The sequence below is a fragment of the Phoenix dactylifera genome, chromosome 12 (assembly GCF_051530095.1).
Source record: "Phoenix dactylifera cultivar Ajwa chromosome 12, Ajwa_hap1_PhDact_Kaust_v1.1, whole genome shotgun sequence".
Lineage (NCBI taxonomy): Eukaryota > Viridiplantae > Streptophyta > Magnoliopsida > Arecales > Arecaceae > Phoenix > Phoenix dactylifera.
Genome location: NC_143201.1, coordinates 246,914 through 272,835, shown reverse-complemented (window position 1 = coordinate 272,835; position 25,922 = coordinate 246,914). Strand labels below are relative to the sequence as shown.

Sequence of the window (25,922 nt, the reverse complement as noted above, 5' to 3'; positions counted from 1 at the left end):
GATTATGTGATTACTGCTCTGACAGGTAGTGTGTTATATGTATTGAGATAATCCTGACAGGTCACCATAGGAAAGGTGATCATTTTGTGCATGCATCATGCCAAAATTTTTCAGAATTTATGGATGATTGATAGGTAGTAGGGTTCTACGTGGTGGCTGGTGGCCTTATGCCTACCCGCACCCTAGGACCGTCGCGGCGGCCCGCCGGGAACGGGGCGGGGGTCGTGACACATGGGATGACCTTTTCCTATTCAGCTCTTGCTTGACGTGGTAAACAGTATTGCCCAGTATTATCTCAGTTATTTAATCAGTTTCATGGCCCTTCATTTAGAGTAATTACTTTTATGTGTTTCCATTCAAGAATTATATTAAATCGAAAAGGCTTCTTGTCTATCTTTGTTAGATTCATGTATCTTTGTTGAAATAGTGTACTTGATAGCCATCTATTTTCATATATTTTTTTAAGTATTTTATATTTATTAAAAGAATTATTATTAAAAAAAAGGTCTCGTTCATTGGATTCGTCTTAGGCCCTCGAATGTATTGAGCCGCCCCTGGTGTATCCTAGCTGCGGTCTTGTGTCCTTTAACCAATCACCGATTTCCACGTGAAGCCAGTGGCTTGGGTGGTGATTAGAGGGATGACCCTTCATATTTTTCTCGTATGGAAAGGAAATGGCCGAACCATAATGGATGTGCTCGATATTCACTGTAGGTTTTCCGAGTCTATTGGCTGTCATTTATTCAAACCTCTTGACCTCGCAGGGAACAGGTTGAACCAAAACGGCGTGGGTTGCTCAACTTTCTTTTGTAGTTTCTTGTCTTGAGAGTCCGTTTGGTATTGGAACCACGCTGTGGCTGCTGCGAATATTCTGTCACGCAGCAGGAGCAGGAACCGGCTGCTGACTTCAGTTTATGTAATTCATATTTAATATAGTTTACGAGTAATGTTAGAACTCACATTATTTATATTATATTGTTAAATGAGAGGAGCATATGATTTTGAGCTGTAAAATTTTATGACCGGAATATCTTTAATGTCTTTTGGCATCATTTTACTTTTTTTTATTCTTTAAAATAAAATAATAAAATCAAGATAAAAATATAATTAATTTTTTAAAAAAACTCGTATTAGTACTGTTGATACTATCTCCATTATAGTTGTTGTCGTCACCACCACCATATAGTTATCATCTCTATTGTTACTGTTTTCACTATATCATTGTTATTATAATTGTTACTTTTACTAGGTAGTTGGTGCTCGAGTGTCGTTGTCTGTGTTACATTGTTGATGCCCCTGCCATTATTGTTATTATTTTTATTTTTGCTATATTGCGGCCATTATCACCACCAATACCGTCATTGCCTCCGCCACCGACGAGAAATTATCATTATATTTATGTTTTTAAGATAATTAAATATATTAAATATATTTATATTTTAAAAAATTAGTAAAAAACATTGAATTTTTAATTTTATTTTTAAAATAAAAAATAAAAATGATGCTAAACAACATCTTAATTTTTCTGTTCATGAATATTTTCAAAATAATACGATTAATATCCACATGTGCTTTTTTTTTTTTCTGTTTTACATCTATTTACAATGCAGTTGGTCTCAATCTTTTTGAAAAATCTATCCACCTCTTATCCGTAATTCCCAGCAAGTTTTTTTTTTTTTTTAAATTATTTATTAATATAATTTATATATTTATTTTATTTTCAATTTGTTAATTTTCTAATTTATTCTGTTAAGCAGTCCGTTGCTAGTGTTATTTAATGTGAGACAGAGGAAAAACCCTACGCAAACCCTCCCCTCCTCTCTCGAGTCGCCTTCTTCATTCTCGCCGCTTTCCACTCGATCCCGACTCCGTACCAGAGACAGAGGGTTTCGCGTCCTTCTACTACCTCCAAGAACTCGTCTCTCTCTCTCTCTCTCTTTCTCTCTCTCTCTCTATCTTCAAGAACCCCTGAAACGCTTCCAAGAATAAAGTAGTTGCTTGATTGGAGGGGGAAAAAAAAAATCCCTCTTTTATATATACATATCCAAGGCATCTTTTTGCTGGCCAAGAACGTCTAATCTCTTTTGCTTCTCTAACAATGCCGCTCGGGCAGAGGGTGGGAGACAAAAGCGACTCGCGGTATTGCGGAGTGGAGACAGAATTCGATTATGACATGCCTCAGGTCTTGACCTTCAATCTTTCAGGTGGCTTCGATTTCGTCATGGCTCCTCTGGTTCGTAGTATCTATCCAGCTCTTCTCTTAATTTAACAAGATTTTCTTGCCTCTCTTAATTTCCCATAGTCTGAAGTTTCTTCGATTCGCTTTGGTTGTTCGTCAAGTTCGGTTCCATTTTTTGCCGTTGTAGAATATCAGCACTTCGAAGCTATAATAAATAATAAGAATTGAAAAATATAAAAGAACATGTTATGCTTGGAGAAAGTTGGAAAAAATTACATAGCAAACAGGGTGCATGTTTTAGCATATATTCTGCTTTATCTGGACACAATGTCTTATGATGCTGGGTGGAAATCCTTTCAGTCGAGTCGAATGGTAGGGAATCGCAATAAAGCACGTAGTAAGAAGGTCTTAGAGAAGTTAGAGAATGGTCTAGTTAGTTTGTCAGTTCCAGATTCGCTGAAAGATTTTATGTTCACGGTTTTGCGATAGAATAGATAGTTATGTTGGGATGTAATGACTAGCTGTGTAATACCATGACTACTGGATATAGTTACAATAATGATAAATCAAAAATAATGCTAGCCAACACCATGTCCAGGTTGTGTATGCACCGGACATAATCCAACTGGTTTTGATTGAAAGCTGATGAAATTGGTCCCATGTCATTTGAAATCGAAAGAGGCACGTATAGTCATCTTGGCCTATGTCATTATTTCAGATTACCAAAAAATGAAGAAATTTTAGATAAAAGTACCATATACTGTTTTATCATATGCTCATAACGCCTGCATAGTATACATTTGCCTGTGAATCTGATGTATACTTAATGCATGAGCCACTTAATGTGGCAAAACCCACATAATTGAGATTCACAATTAATTCAGAAAAGGAACTTTTCTAATATCTGTAAGTTGGGTGGATATCAGGAGATTGTATTGTATGGAAACTAACAAAATATTGGTGTGCCTTTTAAAAAATGTTTAGCTTTTCCGGAAAGATATACATTTCTTTCAATCAGCTGTCATTAAAGTGGGAAAGAACTTAAATGTCAGTGGAATCCACAATTATTAAAAGGTCAATGTAAGCTGATCTCTGACAATATAGAGCATGTCATTAGGCAGTCACATGATGTGACTAGTGCTGCAGGAATCCAAATATTGGTTGTGATGTTTTCATCTCATATCTCTCTAAGTTTCATGGTGGCCAATTAGCCAATCACATATGGCCAATTTGGCTATCGTATGTGGAATGGTCGGTAGCCACCAATAATACTGCTGTTTCAGTATTTTAGGAAGCCATAATTTTTTTTCCTGTCAGGTACTTCAAGTCATTTTCGTTGAAAGATCAGAAAAATACTTCATGATCCTTTTCCAACATGTGAAGATCTAGGATTGCTCATATAGATGGTTTTCTTTTCTAATTTAAAAACTTGCAAAAAATGCCATAGTTTTCACCTTCCAAAAAGTGCCTCGTGAAACCTTAAAAATGCAAAGGAGTGTGGCTAGTGGTTGAATGGTGTTTGGCATGTGGGCTTCAAGAGTTGGCCTTGTACACAGTAGAGACAAGTAGATATTGATCTTTATTGTATTTGATGTGCCCTTCTTTATGTCTATTCTTTTGCAACCTAATGCAGATTGATCCTAGTTATAGACCTAGTTCAGTGAAAAAGGAAGCCGATGGAAGTTCAGTTCTTCCAGCTGCAGCATCAGACTTAATTCTTAGCCCCTCACAGTGGAGTAGTCATGTTGTTGGTATGTATCACTGTATATAATTGTGGTTATTGAAAAAATTAACTCCATTAAATTCATACCTAGATTCTAATATAAATGTATGCACATCATTCATATCATCTTGAATGTGATATATTGATGTTTATATGCTCTAGATTCTTTGCAAAGTTCACTTAAAATGAATTCTTTCAATAACCATTATAACATCGTCATTCATATGGATTGGCTTCAATTTTGGAACTATTGATGCCAGTCCGTGCTTGGTTGAAGAAAGTGGAGGTTGTCAGACTGTCATAAGAGCATCTCAAACGAAGAAATGGGTCCACATTCAGTATTCCTGGAAGCTATGGCACCTCTTGTTTAGAGTGCTAGGCAAATGAGGATTCTAAAGCTGACCCTAAATAGTTGGGACAGCCTTGATGATTATTGATGGTTATGGGTAAGTTGCCTTGTTGGAGAAATGGTAACCTTCTCATTTTTTTTGAGAATAATAACCTTCCCACTTAATGGCCATATTTTTGACAAGTCATAGCTTGTAAATTGTGTATAGTACGAGTTCATAAGGTTTGACCATTATGATCGAATTATGGCAGTAGTATGTTATCATTATACAGTCACAATTGTAATGTCCTTGCTAGTAGTGAGACATTCGATTGGGCATTTTTTCGTCCTAAGAATTTCCAAAAGGTTGAATGTATTATATAGTATGTATGCTATCATTATACAGTCACAATTATAGTGTCCTTGCTAGTCTATATCACAGTGCCCTACTAATTTTCATTTGTTGTGTGAATCTTAACCTGTATCAAGCATTAATTACTTTGGGAGTGTTTTAATTGTTACTCTAGTAATATATACATAAAATATAAAATAGTTAATTGTACTAATGCTAAGGGACTTTTAATTGCTGTGCTACTGCTATGATATTTATTTAATGAATATGTAACTCAACTATTTGCATCAAAGAATCACTCTTTTCTTTCTGTTCCTGACTGCGTCTTAGATCCATTTTGACATCATTCGGGAGGGTTCTGCTGTTTATTATGATCATCTACTTCAAGTCAAATAGGTCCTTTTTTTTGTTTCACTCATCTTTTTTTTTAATCATGTCCTCCCAATATATCCCTTTTTCTTATATTTTACTACAATAAACCTGGTCACTTGTAGACCACTTTTGACTTTCTTCTATTTTCAGCTAATCTCCTCGGAGAATAGCGAAAAGGGTGGATCTGAATATTAACCTACTATCACATTATCAGGCCACCAAACAACTTCATAAAAACAAATATGATCTTTTGTATGCTTCAGTAGCTGGAATATCCATTTTCTGCTCCAGAATCTTGCTGCCACTCTTGGAATCTTCTGACTATTTTCAATCTACAATCTACAATGTTTGCAACTATATTAAGGCCAATTTTTATGTTCTTTACCATAAAAATATTCATTGTTCTGTCACTGTACATGGTTGTTAAATTCTTATGCAATATATGACACCAAGTTCATTTTGTGAAGAAAAATCTCAATCACTAAGTACTTCTTTGTTAATCAAATCTTAATTGAAGGATTTAGGAGGGGAAGAGCTATTGGCAACATGGTGGGAATTTTAAAAAGGATATTATTAAACTTGTTATACCATCTAAGGTAGCCTTTAACAGGAAAGTTGTGGAGGATGCGTAAAGTTACTCCATATTACTGATTGTGGTTATGGTCATGTTTCCCATTATGTGCTTATGTGCTGCTCTTTTGTTTTCTTTGTTTTTTTTCAAAATGACCATATTTCTGCACTCCTGAAGTCCAGCTCAACTGTCTTAACCCTCCCCCACCCTGCACCCACAGAGATATCTTCAAACCTGTGCTTTAGATATGAACTTTGCAGCGATACTAGACTATGAGCTAAGAGAACAAGTGCATTATGCTATGAGGAGTATATGTGATGACTGCAAAGAATTTAATGAACATCCAATATCTACTGAGAACATCATTGTTGAATATTTTTTTCTTGTTAAGACTGTTGTGGCTGGATGGAACTTTATGTGCTGCTCTTTTTTTTTTTGGTTTTGTGAACTGCTTATCTTTTCATTGCAGTCGCAAATTTGTCATCAACACCAGAACATCTTGTTTATTTTTAGTTCATGTATGGTAAACATTAGCTCCATCTTCTCAAACTTTTCTGCAAAAAAATTTAATCTGTCTTCTTCCTGCAATCATTAATGTTGTATTGGTACTTGAACTCTTCTTTTTTCTATGAAGTTGTCATGCACTCCACCTAGAAAGGTGAGGGGGTTCAGTATTTTAAGGGTCGAGCTTCCTGAGTTATTAAGTATTACTTGTCCTTTTCTAGCTTTATGAATCATTTTAACCTGTGCTGCAACCTAGCCCATCATGGTTCTTTTTGTAAGTTTGACCAAAGTGTTCCTTGTTTTGCCCAGGAAAGATTAGCTCATGGATTGACTTAGATTCAGAAGATGAAGAACTTCGGTTGGATTCTGAAATTACTTTGAAGCAAGAGATTGCATGGGCGTCACATCTCTCCTTGCAGGTTTATCAACTGATTTCACATATTTTATATCTTATCATAGTTTCCATTTTGCATTTGACGTTAAAATACTAACACTATACAAAAGCAGCTATATTTCCCAACTTTTCAATTCCCATAATAGCCCTAATTAGATTTCTTCCTTTTTAAACCATGCTAAACCTTGATAAAAGGGATCCAGACATTGATGTACTCTTAGGAGTTGTCCATGGGGAAGGCTCTCCTTGAGCTGGGATTTCCATGTTTCTGTGCATAATAAGAGTCCTAGATCGCACAAAATCTAAACCATAGTGATTTATTGGTCATTGCAAAACTTAAGCTTATCTAGATGAATAACATAATATACTAAAGTGAATCTTAAACAATTCTGTGAGGAAGGCATATTAGCACCTAATCCATGCTAAAGTCAATTTGTCTTATATCTAAAATCTTTAGTATTAGCCACATGCATTTGCTCATACATTTTAACTAGCCTGTTAAAGTAGTGCCTAATTTCTTTCTTCCATCTATCTATTTCTGTCACTTCCTGTATGTTCATGTATGCGGGCACCACGGATGCCTATTCTATGTAATTTACCTTTACACCTGTATAAGTGTAGGTTTTCTGCCTTCTTGCTCTGAACTTTGAAATATTCATTTATCCTATCTTTGTCATATAAGAATCAAAGAAAAATAAAGTCATTGCATTTGATTCCTAGAGCTCCTAGATAGTGGTGCACTCAAATTATCCGATAGAGAAAATGCATTTGCTTGGTATGTCAATTTCTTTATCAATTTTAGGCTTCTTACCTGAGTCTTATACGTGCACAATATTGAAATGGAATGCTTTAATTTATTACCAAATAGGTTGCTAATTTGTACGCCATACTTAAAAATGAAATTGAAAGGGATTTACTGGTAACACCTAATTTATCTACAAATACTATATTGTTCATCTCTATTATCTTTATAAAATTGTCATGGGGGACTTATAGGTTATAAAACTGTGATATGGACTCTGTAAAATGATTCCTTATATCAGATCAAGGGCTATGTGGGTTATATGGGTTATATGTTCTTTCAATTAGTGTTTCGCTCAAACTGAAACGTGGATTGTTACTAAATTCTCATATCAGTGGACTGAATTAAGATGCAACACATTGGTTTGGTCTGTTCAAACCAAGCCCCCACCCCTCCACCTCTTGTTTGCCACTGCAGGTGGGAGCTGGGGTAATAATTTTTCACTCAGCCTACCTGTGGACTATATCTCAAATAATCTGATTAATCTTGTATCATCAAATGTATATTGCAGGCCTGTCTTCTTCCTCCACCTAGGACTGCTTCTTGTGGTAATTATGCAAGATGTGTGAATCAGATCTTGCAAGGTGTAAACAATATGCAGGTATCCTCCTGCAGCCCAATCTCATATTTGCGTAATGAGGATACTATTCTGATATTTAACCATATCCCATTTTTTATGATATATCATTTCTTATGATCTTTTTGCTTTTAAAGTTGTGGCTTAGGGTACCATTGGAGAAGTCTGAACTCATGGATGATGATTCTGTGAATGCTAAAAATGATCTTCAAGTAAGTGTAGTATCAGTCAACTTGTGGCTATGTGACAGTTTGATCATCTGTTCTTTATATGCTGTTATGCAAATTTTAGTTTTAGCTATTTGCTAGTGGCTGTTAAAGGGCTGTTTGGATGCCGGAAGATCTTATCAGTCTGATAAGATATTCCAGCGGGAGGCTTATGCTTTGGGGAAGTCCCTGAATTGTGTAAGCCCAAAAATATCAGTTAGTAGGTTCCTCTCAAAAGGTGGTTTATATTGTCCCTGTTCCCCAAAATATTGGTTACTAGGTTCCTTTCCCCAAAATTTTGGTTACTAGGTTCCTCTCAAAAGGTGATTCATATTGTCTCTGTTCATATAACTTAAAATTCTTATCTTGTCAAAACTCTCCCTCCTCATTGCATTTCTCCTACTCAAACTCTCAAATCTTTAGCCACCTCTGGTTTATACCATGGACAAGCTCTCGGAGAATCCAAGAGTGGTCTAAGTGGATATTTTCTTCAGAAGAATTCTATTAGCTTGTCAGCCTTATTGTGACTGATATGTGGTACTAACATATCATTTAAGCATTGTAATGAGGTGAAGTTGACCTCTACAAATATATTGACAAGTAAATCAAATATACATCATTATTTGCTGCTTCCTGCAGAGTGGAAGAATGTTTGATGCATGGGAATTGTGGAATTCATTTCGGTTGCTATGTGAGCATCACACTCAGCTGTGCGCAGCTGTTGACATTTTGTAAGTGAGAAGTGCCACTATGTATTCTATTCACTTTTATTAGCTTTTTCTCCTTTTCCTCCATGCAAGTTCCCTAGTGTCAGGTAAAGGTTACAGTGCTGAAAGTTGAACCCTAAGTTTCAATGTTTCAATTGCTTCAAAAAACAAAAAATATTTCAATGTTTCAAAATTTGCTCATCAGGAGTACACTGCCTTCTGTTAACTCTCTTGCACGTTGGTTCGGGGAGCCAGTTAGAGCAGCCATCGTTCATACCAATGTAAATATTTTTCAAAATTTGGACATATAAATTTAGAATTTTTTTGTCTAGTTCTGTTAAGGTTTTAAAGTTCTGATAAATGATGTTTTTGATTTAATAGTCCTTCTTAACAAATGCAAAAGGATACCCTTGTCTATCTAAGCGACATCAGAAATTGATTATGGGGTTTTTTAATCATTCTGTTCAGGTAATTTTCTTATATTGCTATTCTCTGTTTTTTTTTTTAATGTGTTTTGCTGCATTTGTGACCTGTACTAATTTGTTCATCAATTAAGTTTTCTTAGATGCAATAATTTTTGAGTAGTTTTTGTTTTAGCTTTTTTATATCTGAAAGCTGATGTTGTCCACTCCATCCATTGTATGTATTTGTCCATACTCCCTCTAATCATGTTACTATGCTTTTGCATGTTTCAGATAGTAATTTCTGGGAGCTTAGTTCACAATGTATCTCAGGAAGGTTATGAGGATTTGTCTTCTAATAGTAATGATAATCATATTGAAGGTAAGGTATACAGGTTTTGCGTTCTAGCCAATTGGAATATTACAAATGACCTATGCTTTGTGTTGCTTGGAGTTGTTAATTGTTTTGCTTCTCACACATGTTGTTTTTTTTTTTGTGTGTTGTCGACTGTCATTCCTGACTGTTTTCATACATTCTTAACTATATAGAGTTTCTTAAGGCTTGTATATTTATGTGGTTTAGACATGCCTGGCCAGCATCTGTTGAGGCCTTACCTGGATTATGTTGCATACTTATACCAAAGGATGGATCCACTACCTGAGCAAGAACGTTTTGAGGTAGCTTTCCTTTTAGAGTTATGGTGATTTAGTCTTATTTCTTCTACTCGCATTTCTTTTGACTTGTAAATACTATTATTATTGCAGCTGGGTTACAGGGATTTCTTGCAGTCGCCTTTACAAGTAACTTGATTGTGCTGTATCTTTTCAGTCTCAAGCTATTAGCTAAAAGCTTTGCTTTGTGTCTGGACCTTGTTAATGCTTCTCTTTCCTTTTGCTACAACAAAATCTTTTACTAAAAGTGTAACCTTGTTGTTGACATGTCTATTCTTGGAACAGCCTCTTATGGATAATCTGGAGGCCCAAACTTACGAGACATTTGAGAAAGACACAGTTAAATATAACCAGGTCTGTTTCGTCATTTGGTAGTTATTTTCTGAAAGTTTGTATCAGGCTCCTGAATCGCATGGCATAAGGTTTGTCAGCTATGGCTTTAGATATTGTCAGGTGTTCCTTGTTAATTAATTGCGTAACAAGTATTTCAAAATTTCTTGTTGCTTATGTTCATCAACAAGTATCTTATTTTGGAAAGTGCTCTTCAATATACCATGCTAATAGTAACCCAGGATATATGATTTTTGAAGCGAGATTTATAATGTATAAGCTTATAACTAAACATTTAGTTGAGCTACTATATCTGGAAATTTAATGAACTAAGCAAATGACCCAGCCCATATTGAGTGTCTACTTCTCCTCACTTTATAAACTTGCTTACCTAATGTGAAACTTTCCAGAGCTTACATTGGTTGTTTTACTTGGACAGTACCAAAGAGCAATTTGTAAAGCTTTGCTTGACCGAGTCCCAGATGAGGAAGCTTTAACAACAAGGACGGTGAGTTAGGCATTTCAGTCTCTTCACTTTTTCTAATGTCAATGAGTGCGGGATGTGTAATTCAAAAAATTATTACCGCAATAGTATAATGATCAGCATGGATGCAGTAAGCGATTCTAGCTCTATTTGAACACTCCTTTTATTCCTTAAAAGTGACATGTTCTCATCTTTCTGCAAAAAGGTACTAATGGTGGTAGGAGCAGGACGAGGACCATTAGTGAGAGCATCTTTGCAGGTTTGTTCTGTTGTCTTTTGTAGTGATGATATTTGATGAAGGTTTAGACTTTAGAACCTGAAGAAAGAGTTGGAATAGGACCATTTGGAAAACTTCAGATACTACTCTCTCGCAGCCTGTTAATTGTTATGTGCATACCATGGTTACACAAAAGTTCTGGCATGATACCAGCACCAGTACAGGTGCCCGGTTGCTGAAATAGCTTTACTGGTATGTATCAACCGTAATGGTCTGTATTGGTATGTACTGATGTGTACTGGCATTATCGTACTGAACATAGCGGTCAGCACCGATGGTTTTTCCATTTTTTGAAAGTTGTTAGTCTCGGTATGTACCATCGTACCGATAGTGTGCCGTTCTAAAACTGTATGGGGTTCTGTACTGATATTTAAACCTTGGTGGATACTAACAAAAGTCAACAAACTTTGACTTGTCTGTGTAGTTGATTGTGCAGGTTGGATAGTGCTAGTAGCTCAATTATGTACTGTATAACTGGCAGATCTTATTAAAGAGAAGAGTTTGCAAAAGATGAGAGAAAACCATAAATACGAAGCCTTCAGAATTCCTAACTCTTGACTGTTTGGGATCATTTTAATGAATCCTTCCTCCTAATCACTCTTATAAGAGCCCTTCAAGGGTCATATTATTCTCAATAAGTTCTCCATTACCTTATTTTCAGATTGTTCAACTCCTATTCCTCCTTAATGTACTTGTTTCTTGTATAAGTAAAAGACTCCATGCCTTCTAGCACTATTATACCTAATCCAAGATAGGAGCAAGCTTCAATGTGAAAACCTCTTTTATCCACAAAAATAATAAAAATGGCATCCCAATGTTTGAGGCTTCTGCCACTATGTGATATACGAAGGGTCATATATATGCAGCCTTACCCCGACACATGGAGACGCTATTTCTGTGTTTTAACTGTGACACTAGGTCACAAGGGACCAATCTTGCCATTGTGCTAAGGCCCGCCTTCCCGTTTAGCCACAAAATAGCAATGTTTACATCCTAGTACACTTTGAATGGTGTATGAAACAATTTGTGAAGTGTTGGTAGATTTTTATAAGTATTCTGCTTTCTTTGAGATTTTCATCCATAGATCTGGAGAACACCAAAATAATGGTCCCAAATCACATTATTAAAACTGGAGGTTCCTATATTTCCAGAAGAGCAGCACTTGGTCAACCTTGAGCATTCTTAGTGTGAGAGGTTTTCAATTGTCAGCCCGATTTATTATGAAGAACAAACAAGTGAAAGAAATCGAATCACTTGTATGTGTTCATCTCTATTGAAATTAAAGTGTCATGCCTTTTGCAACTTCAAAAAAAGACACTAAGCCCGTAATGCATTAGATTGCTCTTTCTATTTCTAATATCCAAAATCGTTCCATGCTGCTTACTCCAAGAGCTTACCATCCTAGCAGGCAGTGCTCAATATCATTCAAGACAAACAAAGGCTAAAAATTTGATCGAACTCTGTATCATCTGTGTCACAATGAATAGAACTTTGAGTTCTCAACACACTGTCATTTCAAGGACATAAGAAAACCTGTTCTTTGGCTAACCTTAGTAATGGAGCCTTTCTGCCTGCAAGAGGAAGTGGGCCACCAGGAATGGAGCCTTCTCGATCTATGCATTATTGCATAGACGTATTAAAACTAGGAACCATTGTTGTGCGCTAACAGGTTAAGGTTCAGAGGAGAAAACACTTAGTTGCAACATGATTTGCATAAATCAATCCTCTCCACTATGTAGGATATAGACATCATATATGATCTCTAACACAATAAATTATTTTACTCTGTTCTAGAAGGATTCCTTGAAACTGACAGTGCACATGGTTTCGCACTTCGCCAAGACTGAATTGCTTTTGGTGTCCACCTTACAAATGTGCAGGTGAAGAGCCTTTTGAAAGCACCTCATCTACACAAAAATTGTACAAAAAGAAAGTTGTTAGCATTTTTTCTAATTAAGTGATATTTATTGGAGAACTTCATTGGTCATGTCAGTGCCAAAGATTTTCTGTTCTTTTCTGCAGAACAATTAAACATTACCATGAAAAGTCCATCTGTGACATAGCATGTATTGATGGAGGGGTCCCTAATGTTAATTTTGTTTGAGTTTCCGTAGTCCCCAGTCTATCTCTTGAAAAAAAAGGAAAAAACCTTCAGTGGATGTTCCAAAACTTATCTAAACATGCCTTTTATTGTTATTTTCCTAATTCATGAGAATTGGTGCATCTGCATTTTATACATGCATGCGTGTGCTGGTAGTACACACAGAACTTTACCATACTCATGCATCATTGATTGCCTGACAGATTAAATTAGTTAGTATAATCATATTGTTACTATTATTATAACATGTGCTGTTGAACTAAATCTCAATATGGAGTTAACATACTGGCCAATTTCTGAGCGTCATCTTATGCCTCCTAACTTGGAGGATATGCAGGCAGCTGAAGAAACAGGTCGCAAATTGAAAGTTTACGCTGTGGAGAAGAATCCAAATGCTGTGGTGACACTGCATGTGAGTTGTTGGATCTTATTCTGAGTCACTAATTAATAAATTTAAGAATGAGACTGTGGCATGGGGAAGTGCACAGATACAAGGATGTCTCGAAATTCCTTTGTATTTAACATTTGTACAAGTTATGATCTTAATTCCTTGCATTCAATAAAATTGCCCTAACCTTCACAATAATATCTGCTTATGCATGCATTCAATAGGAGTCTTTAAACCATTTACAATATTGAGAAATTCAAATTTAGCAATCAATAGGAAACATCACAGGTGATCAATAGTTGGAAGTTGGTAGGTTTTTCTTCCTTTTGATAGCAGTTTTGCTGTCATGTAGTCTCATTGGTAAAGTTTATATATATAACTATTGATTGGTTTCTTTGGACAGAGCCTGATTAAACTGGAAGGGTGGGAAGCCATAGTCTCCATAGTTTCAAGTGACATGCGTTGCTGGGATGCCCCTGAGAGAGCGGATATCGTGGTATATGAGCTAGCTGACTAGTATTCTACCCAGATATTTCATTATTCATTTGTAAGTATTGATATGGTTTGTCTTGTTTAATTAGGTGAGTGAGTTGCTGGGTTCCTTTGGTGACAATGAACTTTCTCCCGAGTGTCTTGATGGAGCACAAAGATTTTTAAAACCTGATGGCATTTCTATTCCATCATCGTATGCCCTCTTTTTACAATACAAGCACCTTATTCTAGCTTCGGTTGCCTTTGCAAAACATTTTGCTCATGAAACTGGTTAATAATCTATGGATTGTCTGGCCAGATATACAAGTTTTATTGAGCCAGTAACAGCAGCAAAGTTGTACAATGATGTATGCCATCTATAAGCTCAAAATCACCCTTTCTACGTGAATTAGTAAGCCGCTGAGTTGGTATGAGCTTTTCTGTTGCAGGTTAAATCACACAGAGATCTTGCACATTTTGAAACTGCATACGTGGTCAAATTACACAGAATAGCAAGGCTTGCTCCTTCTCAACCTGTGAGGAGTTAGAATTTTGATTCTTTTGCCTTCTCAGATATGCATAATGATTATGTTTCAGATTCATGTTGATGTTATGATGCTGATCTGATTAAATTTAATCATTCAACTGTTCCTGCTTGCTTAGTTTCGATCTTTTCTTCCTTCGGCTTTAACGTATTTAAATTGTTTGTACTTTCTCAGTTATTCTCATTTAAACATCCGGAATATTCCGCAAAGAAGAGCAACCAGAGGTACAAAAAGCTGCATTTTGAGATACCCTTGGATACAGGATCAGCTATGGTGCATGGTATGCAACCCAAATTTTCCATTTTCTCTTTTCTAGCATGGTGCACCTACTCCCTTCCCCCAAACCCTGTCTTTCTCCTCAAACAGTAGCCATTTGGTATTGGATGCCATTTCAAACTCTGAAATAAGCTCTATATATAGAAACTCTCATCAACGTGTGGAGATCAAGCAGAACTTTGGGAAGACGCTTAACTTTTGCCTTGCAGATATACATGATCATGCGTCGTGCTAATGTGTTATGCTTTTGCACTCAGGCATTTGAACCAGTATATATATATATATATATATATATATATATATATATATATATATCATCCAAGCTCTGCTTTCATTCATCTTATGTCCATGGTTCTCTTACCAGGGTTTGCTGGTTATTTTGATGCTACCTTATATAGAGATGTTCATCTTGGTATTGAACCGTCTATGGCTACACCAAATATGTTTAGCTGGTACTGCTCGGATCTCATCAGCTCCTTCAGGTTATGATAACAACACTACCTTCAGTGATGGTTCCCTTCCTGTTGATCAGGTTTCCAATCTTTTTCCCACTACGGACGCCTCTGTATGTGCCTAGGGGATCTCCTATAGAAGTCCACTTTTGGCGGTGCTGTGCTTCTGCAAAGGTTTTTTTTTTAGCTTTTCTAAATGTCTTTGGAGTGCCCTTATCGTTAATACTTTCTTCATGTGGTTCAATATTTAAAAATCATTTTCTGCTTGAGTTCTGATCACCCTTTGTTTCCCTCCTTGCTTGTAGGTCTGGTATGAGTGGTGCGTGACATCACCTTCTCCTTCACCTGTCCACAACAGCAATGGCCGTTCGTATTGGGTAGGACTGTAATTCTGGAATGATGGCACGCTGCTCCTCTTAGGGAACCCATTCCTTAATAGTGAGAAGAGGATCCTGGGGAATGCAGTGTATTTTTTTTTGAAGAGCGCCACCCTTGTATCGTCACTGTATTATCCAGATATGGCCATGGCTAATTTTATTTACAACTAAAATTTGCATCACTTCATTATGTTTGGCATTCGAATCAGCTAAAATATGCATGTTAAAATTGAATATTTTCATGAACTGTGACTGCAATTGAATCATCCGGAAACTACATAGAAATTACAAATTTCATGACTAGGTGAAGAGTCGATCTGGAATTAAAAGGTCATAATGGTTGTCACCTTGTGTTCCGGTGTAATTGCACTGCCCTATCGATGAAACAATTTTATATTTGTTTTATATTGCACGGGTTTCTGGCTTTTGGTTTTAACGAACTTTGCTTGATATGGATGATTCTTCTGGACCTCTAGATTATGGTCTGTTGATTGTTCGACGTCAGGATCAGATCGGATTGGGGTCAGGGAGAAGAAAAAACTTAGCCCCAACCTGAATCTCGAAGCCCGAGTAGGTACCAGGCTTGGGTTTGGAAAGTAGGTCCGAAATCCGGGCCGGGCCAGGCCAAGCCTGAGTCTGATAAATATTAGTTATATCTTGGACTGAGCCTACAACCTGACTTTGGCTGGCTGAAATGTTGAACAGGTCTAACCAAGAGACAAATCCAGCAGCATTTAGGTCAAAGTACTGCCCCACCTCAACGCAATTGAAATGGACGGCTCCCAGGAAGCAGCAGCAAAGAATGGTGCGGCTGGAATTTACCATTCCGCATTTCCCCAAATCACTATCTAGTCTTGGTTCATAAGTGATATTGAAGGCTTATAGGGTAAGTAGGTATCTGAAGAAATTAAACCCATTCCCCTCTCTTTTATTCTAAGCTACCGTACAGAATCAGTTAATTCACGGCCGCTGGTCTCCAAAGGCAAGAAAAAGGTGGCCACCCCTGAGACCAAGATCACGGATTCGAATAAAAGAATCGCTCCAGTCTGATGACAGCCACGAACCAAACCAACAGCCACGAGCGGGCAAATGATCCCACCAATCCTTCCCATCGAACTCGCAATTCCAACACCAGTGACCCGGACCGAGGTAGGGTAAACCTACAAAAAAAACAAACGCAGACACAAGTAGAGCTCAGCCACCAACTCTTAGATATAAAAGAATGTGCAGGGCTGGTTGGATTAACCATAGAATTAGATCAAGACAGATCATTCAACGACGAAACTTTCAGATGGCACAGGAATGTGCATCTCAAAACAGCAATCAGCACAGATGCATTATGTGCACTATCTAATTCTAGCTAGTGGCGGCAGCTGTGGTAGAAAGGGCACATCTCTTTCTCTGAAGCTGGAAGTCATTTGTATTATTGTCCTTCTACCCCCTTTATCCCTCACATGAAATGTCAAAATCACCCTATATCGAAATCATTTCATGAATTTCAAGGAAGATATTCATTATCACTGGCTTTTCGAATTGAGATATGATTTACTGAAATTTGAATGCATCATCACTGGCCCTTGTCCTGATGTCAACTCTCTATGAATTGGTGCCAAATTTTTTTTAAAAAAAAAATGCATATCAGTCAAAAATATTATTGATGCAGGGATGGTAGCTGTCAACTTGGATTTGGTTATGTCTGCAATGTAGTCTTTCATTGAATTCTTCCAGGCTCAGTACCACGTGCTGTTTTTGCGAATTTTACTTCATTGATTTATGCCTAGCATCGTAGCCCCTTCCGCCGAACATCATAAAACAGAATGTCATGATAGCATTTAGAAAAATGTTGCAAATTCTGGATACGGACCTCTGGAGCATATATGTATATAATTGTGAAGCTTCCCATGATACATGCCCGAGCACCAAACAGAAGGGTTGTCGTCAGTGCTTCTTCCTGATGAAATATCAGTGGGAGTAGAAAAATGCAACTTATAGAGAGCAAGCCTGCCATCGAAAGCTTGCGGCCGACCCTGTCCACAATTACAGCTGACAAGAGAAGCCCAGGAACCTCTGATTAAAGGATTAAATTTGAAGTGTTACCCTTCTTGATCGAAATAATATAACATGCATAGTTCAGATGTTATTCGATGGAAAAAGTAAGAATAGGTTATGATAATCCTACCAGCAAAGCTAGTTATAAATACATCTTCATATAGGTTGACATCCTTTGTTTGGATTGAGCGCAACTCCTTTGATGCGCAATCTGTGTGGTCATTGCTGAGTTCGGAGGTTAGCAAAACAATGCCATAGTACGCAAAGGCATTTCCAAAGAAAACCATCCAAATAAGAAGAGTTGATCTGATCAATTTTGGTGATAAAAGCTTATATAATGCACTGATTGCTCCTATATTAGATCCTATATCTTCATCAGTCGCTGTTTCAGACTTCCGACATGTGATTAAAGGTGATTCTTCAGAAGGATAAATATTTTCATCAAGTTCTGTTTTGTGATTAGAAGCAAGCAGGCCAGGAGGGAGGGTTGCCCTATTTATCTCAGCCACACTCTCCAAAACAACCATTGCATCAGCTGTTCTGCCTTTCATGCAAAGATACCTTGGTGACTCAGGCACGAAACCATAAAATAGAAGCAAAAGAAATGACGGTGCGGAGGAGAAAGCTAGTAACCATCTCCAGCCCGATGATGGCATGACAACCTGCAAAATATAAGGCAGAGAATTAAATCCTTGAAAAAGAACATAGCATCGCCCAGCCTCACAACATCTTAATGGGTACGATCATCATTTTAAGCAAGACCTATAAGCACATACTAACAACTTGAATTTTTGAAATGGAGATCTTTTTTCTTTCAACTAAAATACTTGCAGGATCCTTATTCGACCCGAGCGATCCAACTCATACAGATTTCTAGAGGTATCTTATTTCCACATTCTTAAAAAGCAAAGTAAGAAACTACATGCACCCAATGAAATGGACATCAAAAAGAAAATATGTGAAAGTCCAAGAATATTATCCATCATTATAAAGCCAAAAGGCTAATGCTATCATAATCTGATAGATATAATTTTAACATCATTAAACGATCGAAGAAAAGTTCAAGATAGCATGCTGTTTTGATGTCAATTCGTTTACAATGGGCAGTATGCATTCAAGACTTCAAGTCCACATGGGTCTTGTAAAATTGAATTCGAAGTTATCATGAGGGGCGAACTTATAGCTGTCAGTATATATATAGTTCATGAGAAGAAACCAGAGGGACACTAAAAATAGTCATACCCAGGCAAGAGAAGCCTCCAAGATTGTGCCAATAGTCCAGAAGAATGAAAAAACAACCATCCAATAACCTCGATTTGGAGAAGGAACAAACTCCAAAAACCAAGAAGTGAGCACAGGCCCGCCTCCCAATCCGATACCAACAATAAAACGGAGACTAACCAAGCATAGATAATTAGGTGAAAATGCGCTAAGAAAACCAGCACCACTGGTGATTAATGCTGTAAATAGAAACCCCATCCTGAAAAAAAAAAGGAAAAAAGTTTAAACATAAGAGACCTGCAAATGTGAATCCACCTACAAGCAAAAGTGACGAAGAATAAGCTGTAATTTGGCTCAGATTTAGAAGACAAAGAAAATTATGATGATTCGTACATTGTTCTAAGGATGAGGTTTCATTTAGAAAATTATGATGCAGTCAATTACGTATCAGCATCAAAACAGATCCTACTTGAGGGCATGCCATTTTGAAACACCTGATGAACAACCAGCATTATACGAAAAGTCCAAGTTTATAATTTTATTATGAGCATAAACATTGCTGCTCTTTTGCAATTTTTCTAGTTCATTTTTCTCCTTTAACAGTCATATGGTATTATACAACACAATTAAGCAATTTATATGGTAAATTTCATTTAATGAACAAGAATAGTCACAATTTTTGACATGTGCTGTCACACGAGTTTCTCTCCCTCTTTTTTTTTTTCCCCTTGTGGCTGATAGTTAAAAACAAGTACGCATTCTTCCAGACATGAGGCACAACAACTTGCAATAGGGAAAATGACCGAAAAGGCAGAAACAAAAATGTGGCCAGGAACAAACTATGCAAGGAAAAGAAGGACCTGCCTCCTTCCATATTTATCTGAAACTACGCCCCAAGAATATGCTCCTAATAGCATGCCAACAAAGACAGCACTTGTGATCATGCTGTCCTCATAAGAGGAAAGCTTCCACTCCATGCGAACAGAAGGCCCCACAAACGAAAGAAGCATCATTTCCATCGCTTCTGAAACCGAACCCATCCCTGCATAAGCAAGCACGAGGGCTTGGAATTTCCCAAACCTCATTGACAGCAAGGCATCATCCACAGTAAATGTTGCGCTCTCATCCCTCAACTGCAAAAAACCAATTGCACAGAAGCTTCAGTGAAACACTTGCAATGGACAATATATTGATGGCGGGTGTTAATTTGTCTCCGTTTTTGCATGCAAGCATGTGCATGTGCGTGTGTGTGTGTTGCAGCACCAATAACAAAGTACATCAAAATCAAGTTGGCGTCACCATAACCAAAGTTTATTGACCAAGAAAATCTGTTGAGAGCCTCCATGTTTGGAATTAAATCCTTAACAAGTCTACTGTGAGTAGTTTTCTCCAATGTGTGGGGAAGAAAGTTCTACATGCATCCCAAGGAATAAAGTTCAGGATAGGCATATAAGATAAGATCCTGTAATTCTTGATTCATCTTTTCAAGCCAATCAGTTGAGTAGGACTAGAATGAGATTCCTCCATGTTCACCTAAGGATCTTTAGTCTTGGAAATGCAAATTTAACAGTGCTTGGAGCCTTTTTTTTTTATATACATAAATGAAAGAGGCATTTCTAGATTTTGAGGTCAATTATCATGTACCGAGCATAGCATTTTCCCAAGTTTTTATGAGTTCAATAATTTTTCCCCTAATTGGAGCATAATTCATTATTTAATAAATACGTCAGCGATACCGATGCAGCTCCCTTTCTTCAAACATGCCGAGTGGGTTAAGTTGCTCTTTCTTCTATGCTGAAACTTCTGTCCTACTTCAACAGCCACCATAAATTTACGAGAATTAATTTTGCAGAAAGAATCCACTATTATTCCCCTCTTTTCTTTTCCTTTGGAGAGAAGGGTTTCTTTTTTCGTATTTGCAGGAGTGGGGATCGTTTTGGACTTTATGGATGATTATGCGCTTGGTTTCATACAATTTGGTCCGAGCGTGGCAGCTTCAAACCATATTCTTGAAGGAAGGGAACGATTAACCAGAAAAGGAAGGCTCGATTACCTGTTTGTTACCTTATTCGTTTTTCGCTCTTAACTAAACGCCCGAAATCAAAACATGACCCCGCAAGAATTATATATGAGACATAAATCATCGGAACTCACAGAATTGAAGAACAGGCAGAAAGACAGATAGAGAGATGATATAAAAGAAAGAGAGGGATATTGGAGAGAAAGATAGAGAGCCGTACCATCGTAGCCCTTCGTTCGTGGTTCCAAGCGAAGTCGCCTCCTCCTCTCTTGATCGCCTCCTCCTCTCTTGATCGCCTCCTCCTCCTGCTCCCGCTGCTGCTGCAGGAGCGTTTCGTCCTCTCCTGCTGGGCTTGGCTTCTCCGCGAATTCGTACTGGTGCGTTTGCTAAAATTTGGGAGACTGCCGGCGGGAGATGCTTCGCTCGCTCACCCAATTCAACGCTCGAAACAGGGAACAGATAATAATAACAATAATAATAACAACGCGAGTTCGACGCTAGCTGGCGACCCATACCCCATATTTATAAATAATAGGGACATAGATTGGACGAGACCGGCTATTAGGACTCTCGTTGAAATATATATTTTTTTAAAACTAATATCTGTATATATAATACCCGAAAAAGTTATATAAAATATTTTTACATCCTTAATAAAAAAAGAAAGATTTTATCGATCGTATCTAAAACCTTAAAAATATGTCAAAAAAATTATTTTAAATTTCACCCGATAAAAATTAAATTTTTTATATCTGGTATGATTTTTTAAAAAAATAGATTTTTTTTTTTTAGCTAAATGAGTTCTTAATACTAATTATCCAAACATAGACAACTCTTGCACGGGAGGAAGAAATAATATTTTAGTCTGCATGCAAAAAAAAAAAAAAAAAAAAAAAAAAAAAATCATGGCCATTTATTTATCTTTTTAATCTCATTCATCAAATAAATATCTCAATGCATTATTTATTTTTTATTCTGATCTGACCTCCTCGTCGCTTCCGCATGCCTACCTTTTTTTTATTCGATGCTTGCGTGGATCCGATCAGATCTCCCATCCAGTGTTTCGCTCCTCCATTTGTCCACCCGCGCAGGGGCAAAGAACGGGATAGAGAGGTCGCCGGAGAGGTCTCTCGTCGTTTTCTCCCCTTCTCGCTGGTGGAGGTGAGGAGGCGGACATCTTCACCACTATTGTTAATAACCGTCGATGGAAGGGGGCGGAGTGGCCGAGAAGCAGCAGCAGACATCGTACTCGTACTGGGTAAGGCAGACGAGGGAGGACGCCGCGCCGCTTACCGTCCGCCGCAAGCTCTCCGTCGACGACATCTCCAAGCAACCCAAGCCCTCCACCTTGGGCTCCGTCTGGAATCAGGTCAATGCTCCTCTCTCTCTCTCTCTCTTTCTAAAACATAAATCTGCTATATCTTCTCTTTCGTTATGGAGAATACAGAATATTGAGTTGCTCTTCCATCTCTCTCCTCCTCTTCTTCTTCTCTCCGCTCTTCTTCTTCTTCTTCTCTTCTCTCTATCTCATTCTTCTTTTGTTCTGCATCAAGGGAACTTTCACTTTTGTATTTTTTGGTATAGGTTATGCATTTTATCGTTTTCTGTGATTTTTTTAACTCCAATTTGGGCTTTCTTCTTGTTCTTTGAGTTCTATTTTATGAGGAATATTGCTTGCAAGTCATGTAGGTCTAAATTGGGTCAGGTTATGTTTTAAGGCATAAATATGTGTCTAAATTAATCTTGATGGCTTTTTTCTTGGGTTCACAAGATTATGAAGTTTATGATTTAGAGTTGTTGCAGCACCGAGGGTTGGGGATAATGTGAAGTTGGTTTTTTTCAAAAGATAAGAATCTGAACTTCTCCTTCATTGTTATTATTAACCTTTTGCTGGCTATAGCATTAATTTTGGGTAAAAGAATGCCCCTTTTTGCCGGCTATAGCATTAAACTTTTCCTTCATATCTTTATGCAGTAATATTTTAGCTCTTCTCTGCGTACTATCCTTCCTGCGTATCTAAGCATGCAGTTATAACCAATCTTCAGGAATTTTCCTCTTTCCTCTTCTGCAACCTGAAACTTCTTGTATGGGCTTAATTTAGTTGTCCATCCTCCTCTCATTTAACCTGCCTTCTTATAACTATTAGTTGATGACTTTGGACATGTTTGCTTATATTAGACATCCCAACCATTGCACAGGGCTGAAACCCCAGTTATCCCTCTGCCCATTTCTAAGTCGTGACATTCTGCTTGTGGTAGAAGCTTCGTGAATTTCAAATAAAGGTTCAATTCGTAGTTCGAGCTCTTCTTTTATGAACTGTTGTCATATAAATAGCAATCTTGTACATTTATCAGCCAGATTTTGACCAGAATCAATTCTGCCTGTGGTTTGAAATGGAATTCAAATATGATATGAAGATGTAAATAGGGCCTAAATTTAGTTGCTCGAGTTGATTGTGTTTCTCCCAGGTTGAAAATTATAGATTAGGGAGTTAAGTAGGGAATTTTCTTTTTATTTTGCATTGTTTTGTCTTAATTCCATTTATTCTCTTAAACATAGTGCTTTGCATATGTTTGCAGGTTGGAACTTGGGAGGAAAGGAGTCTTAATTCATGGGCAAGCAATACGAATAAAGGTTTGGTACTCCGCACACTCTGCTCAAGAGTTTTTATATCAATTAGCTTTTCTATGATGTTCTAATTCCTTTATATTTCTTGTTTTTGCTGCTTTTTGATCTTGGATTGCAGGAGCTGCTTAGCTCTTTGGGTTCATTGGGGTTTTCCAGTGGTAATGCATACATCGAAGAAGTCTCTGAATGCTGAGGCGACGTGAGTAAATCTTAATGGTTGTTGATTTGCTACACCTTATTGCAAAAGCTGCATTTAGAAGGAAGAAATTTGGTGGGTTTTTCCTTTATCTTTGCCTGGATGTATCACAGAGTAGACTCTTTGCATGGAATTCTTCCTTCAGTCAAACAGAAATATCCTTGTTAGACTAGCAAACAGGCTTATTAGAGTTTTCCAGTGATAAAGCATGCACTGATGAGGGATAGGGCTGATGTGGATTGTAGAAATTGTTTCAGTACCCACAGTTCTGGGCTTCTCCTTCACTCTTTGCTGGGTCTAGGAGAACTTGGAGTGCAGCTTCTTGATTTCATGAGCTTCAATTGCAACTACCAAGGGAGATGCCTGCCTAGCAACTAGCTATATGGGTTTCAAAGCAGGCCCCTCTCCTGAAAATATGCCTAGTTAACATCAGGCTGACAACAAGTGGTATATATGATCCTTCCATAGAGCCTTCTCAAGATTGAGTTTGTCCATGTATACTATGGAAAAGGCCTTAGATTATGATGGTGATTATTTGATTTGTCCTAGTTGCAGTTCTAATTCCTTTCTACTCCTACTTGCAGATTGAGATATAAGGCTTAGTGAAGAAAAGGGTCTCCGACGGAGGATAAAATGCAGATGTGCAAGGATCTGAGGCTGTTTCTGAGGCCCATGGGCGAACGATTGCTAAAATTTGAACAAGAGCTGGAATACAGGTAAAGAGACCGGAGGCCTTTATGCGGTGTCGGTCATTTTCGTGCCATCACTGCTGAGGCTTGTTCTCGTCTTTATGTGCAAGGTATTGTAGACAATTGAGTCTTATCCCGCGCTGTTGGTTTGGTTCTGTAGTCCTCGTCTAAGAAGTGCAAAATTTCAAGCAAGAGACAAAAAAAGGTCATGGATTTTCATTTATGTGTTCCTTGATGTCTGCTCGAAGGATCCTTGTTCATCAATATCTCCTATAGAGGATAATCTGCTGAAAATGAGGATGTTTTTCCACAAAAATCGTTTCGTAGAAAATTCTGCCCGTATTATTCTTAGATCTTTTTATTTAATGGGGGGTTCTTCTAGGTTTTGCTCTCTCAGATGGTGTCCTTTTTTGACATGCTAGTTGTCTGTGCCCCACTTAGTTTGCCGCTCATTTCATCTAAATGATGTTATCTGTGCTACTCCTTGCTCATCGGGACATTTTCTCAGCGCTCGTCGGTACGTTGCAATGCACGAGAGAACATAGGAACTGTGCATATGGCTGTATTGCAGAGGGGGGCATTTGGAAATCTGTGGAATTGCAGTATGCCGGCGCCTGCACCTCCGATCAGTTTGATGTGTGTTAGAAGGAGAAGAGATTGGGGGAGAAAGGAGGGAAGTAATCTTCTTTTCTTATTGCTTGAAGAACAGCTATAGCCCTCTTTTTATAAGAAAAGATGGCTATCGTGTGCAACTCATGTACAACTACGGTATAGATCATCTACAGCTATAACTACAAACAAACGGCTGATTTACCGCTACAGCTAAACTAACAATGTGGATGAGCACATCAATTGCTTTTGGTTGATGCTTTGCGTTATTGCCTTTTGGTCGAAGATGGCGTGTGATATGTGTATCAGGGAGAGGCAATCACAGTCGTCATGATTGTGATGCTTATACGGTAGATGCACTCTTTCTTGGGGTTGTTACTTTCTACGGCGGATGCTCTCTTTCTTTAAGCAACAGCTAAATTAATGCGTGCCTCTGGCATGCATATGGAGCGCTGCGTTGGCGGATACACGGCGACGCTCGGAGTCCAGCGGAAGCTCGAGAGGGTTATGTACGAAAGTCCGAATGGAATCTCGGATTCGGAGCGAGGCACGCTTACGCGGTAAACATTAACCAGGCAAACCATTAATTTATCATTTTTAAATTGGAATCTCCTCCTCGCTCTATCTGGCGGTCGTGTGACGCAGAAAATGGGGTCCATGTCCAAAAGGAGACCTAGGTGCCTTTTCGCCTGCCGAAAAAAGGGCTAATGATTGCAATCGTCGAGGTTGAATCGTCGCCGATTAATCGTAAGGGTGGTTACCAAGTGTAGTTTGTTCTTTTCCTATTAATTTACTGCGAAGGGTATTTTTGGAATTTTAAAAATATCTTGTTTATCTTATGACAATCATGCCTTCATGGATCCTAAACGGCAGGGGTATTTGCAACCAAATCTTAAGTTTTGGTTTTTAATCGAAAAAAATTAGAAATATTAGGATGGAAGCGCAAATGTCAAAAAGCTGAAGGAGATATTTCCTAATTATCCGTAGCAATCCGCCTGCAGGCTGTAATGGTTGAGAGGTC

At 37.8% G+C, this 25,922-nt stretch overlaps 2 protein-coding genes and 1 long non-coding RNA gene across 8 annotated transcripts; 2 read left to right on the top strand and 1 right to left on the bottom strand.

Annotated features, from left to right (window-relative positions):
• The first annotated feature begins 1,769 nt into the window (after positions 1-1,769).
• Positions 1,770-15,671, top strand: SKB1 (SHK1 binding protein 1). The gene is made up of 23 exons (XM_008798701.5): positions 1,770-2,233; positions 3,813-3,930; positions 6,339-6,448; positions 7,737-7,826; positions 7,940-8,014; positions 8,648-8,739; positions 8,921-8,996; positions 9,097-9,183; positions 9,411-9,498; positions 9,700-9,794; positions 9,882-9,917; positions 10,074-10,142; positions 10,558-10,626; positions 10,808-10,861; positions 13,318-13,392; positions 13,772-13,864; positions 13,950-14,053; positions 14,159-14,207; positions 14,289-14,375; positions 14,559-14,664; positions 15,025-15,112; positions 15,193-15,286; positions 15,418-15,671. Exons 1-23 carry the CDS (start codon positions 2,099-2,101, stop codon positions 15,499-15,501), a joined length of 1,974 nt encoding a protein of 657 aa, XP_008796923.3. The 5' UTR covers positions 1,770-2,098; the 3' UTR covers positions 15,502-15,671.
• Positions 15,672-16,343: 672 nt separating this feature from the next.
• Positions 16,344-21,275, bottom strand: NIAP (Major facilitator superfamily protein). Of its 3 annotated transcripts, none has more exons than XM_017844066.5 (6): positions 21,000-21,275; positions 19,624-19,892; positions 18,781-19,018; positions 17,669-18,200; positions 17,354-17,556; positions 16,344-16,649 (listed from the first exon to the last, which is right to left on the bottom strand). In XM_017844066.5, exons 1-6 carry the CDS (start codon positions 21,000-21,002, stop codon positions 16,428-16,430), a joined length of 1,467 nt encoding a protein of 488 aa, XP_017699555.4. In that variant the 5' UTR covers positions 21,003-21,275; the 3' UTR covers positions 16,344-16,427. The 3 variants fall into 3 exon arrangements, with proteins under 3 accessions (XP_017699555.4, XP_088564368.2, XP_088564367.2); XM_088708242.2 differs by having other exon boundaries at positions 19,620-19,892; positions 21,000-21,272; XM_088708241.2 differs by having other exon boundaries at positions 17,354-17,532; positions 21,000-21,272.
• Positions 21,276-21,823: 548 nt separating this feature from the next.
• On the top strand, positions 21,824-25,138 carry LOC148700320 (uncharacterized). 4 transcript variants are annotated; one of them, XR_016398054.1, is made up of 5 exons: positions 21,829-22,148; positions 23,359-23,413; positions 23,526-23,678; positions 24,188-24,319; positions 24,801-25,138. It is a non-coding gene; the product is annotated as an uncharacterized LOC148700320 (long non-coding RNA). The 4 variants fall into 4 exon arrangements; XR_016398053.1 differs by lacking the exon at positions 24,801-25,138 and adding an exon at positions 24,403-24,511; XR_015971853.2 differs by lacking the exon at positions 24,801-25,138 and having other exon boundaries at positions 21,824-22,148; positions 24,188-24,511.
• The last annotated feature ends 784 nt before the right edge of the window (positions 25,139-25,922 follow it).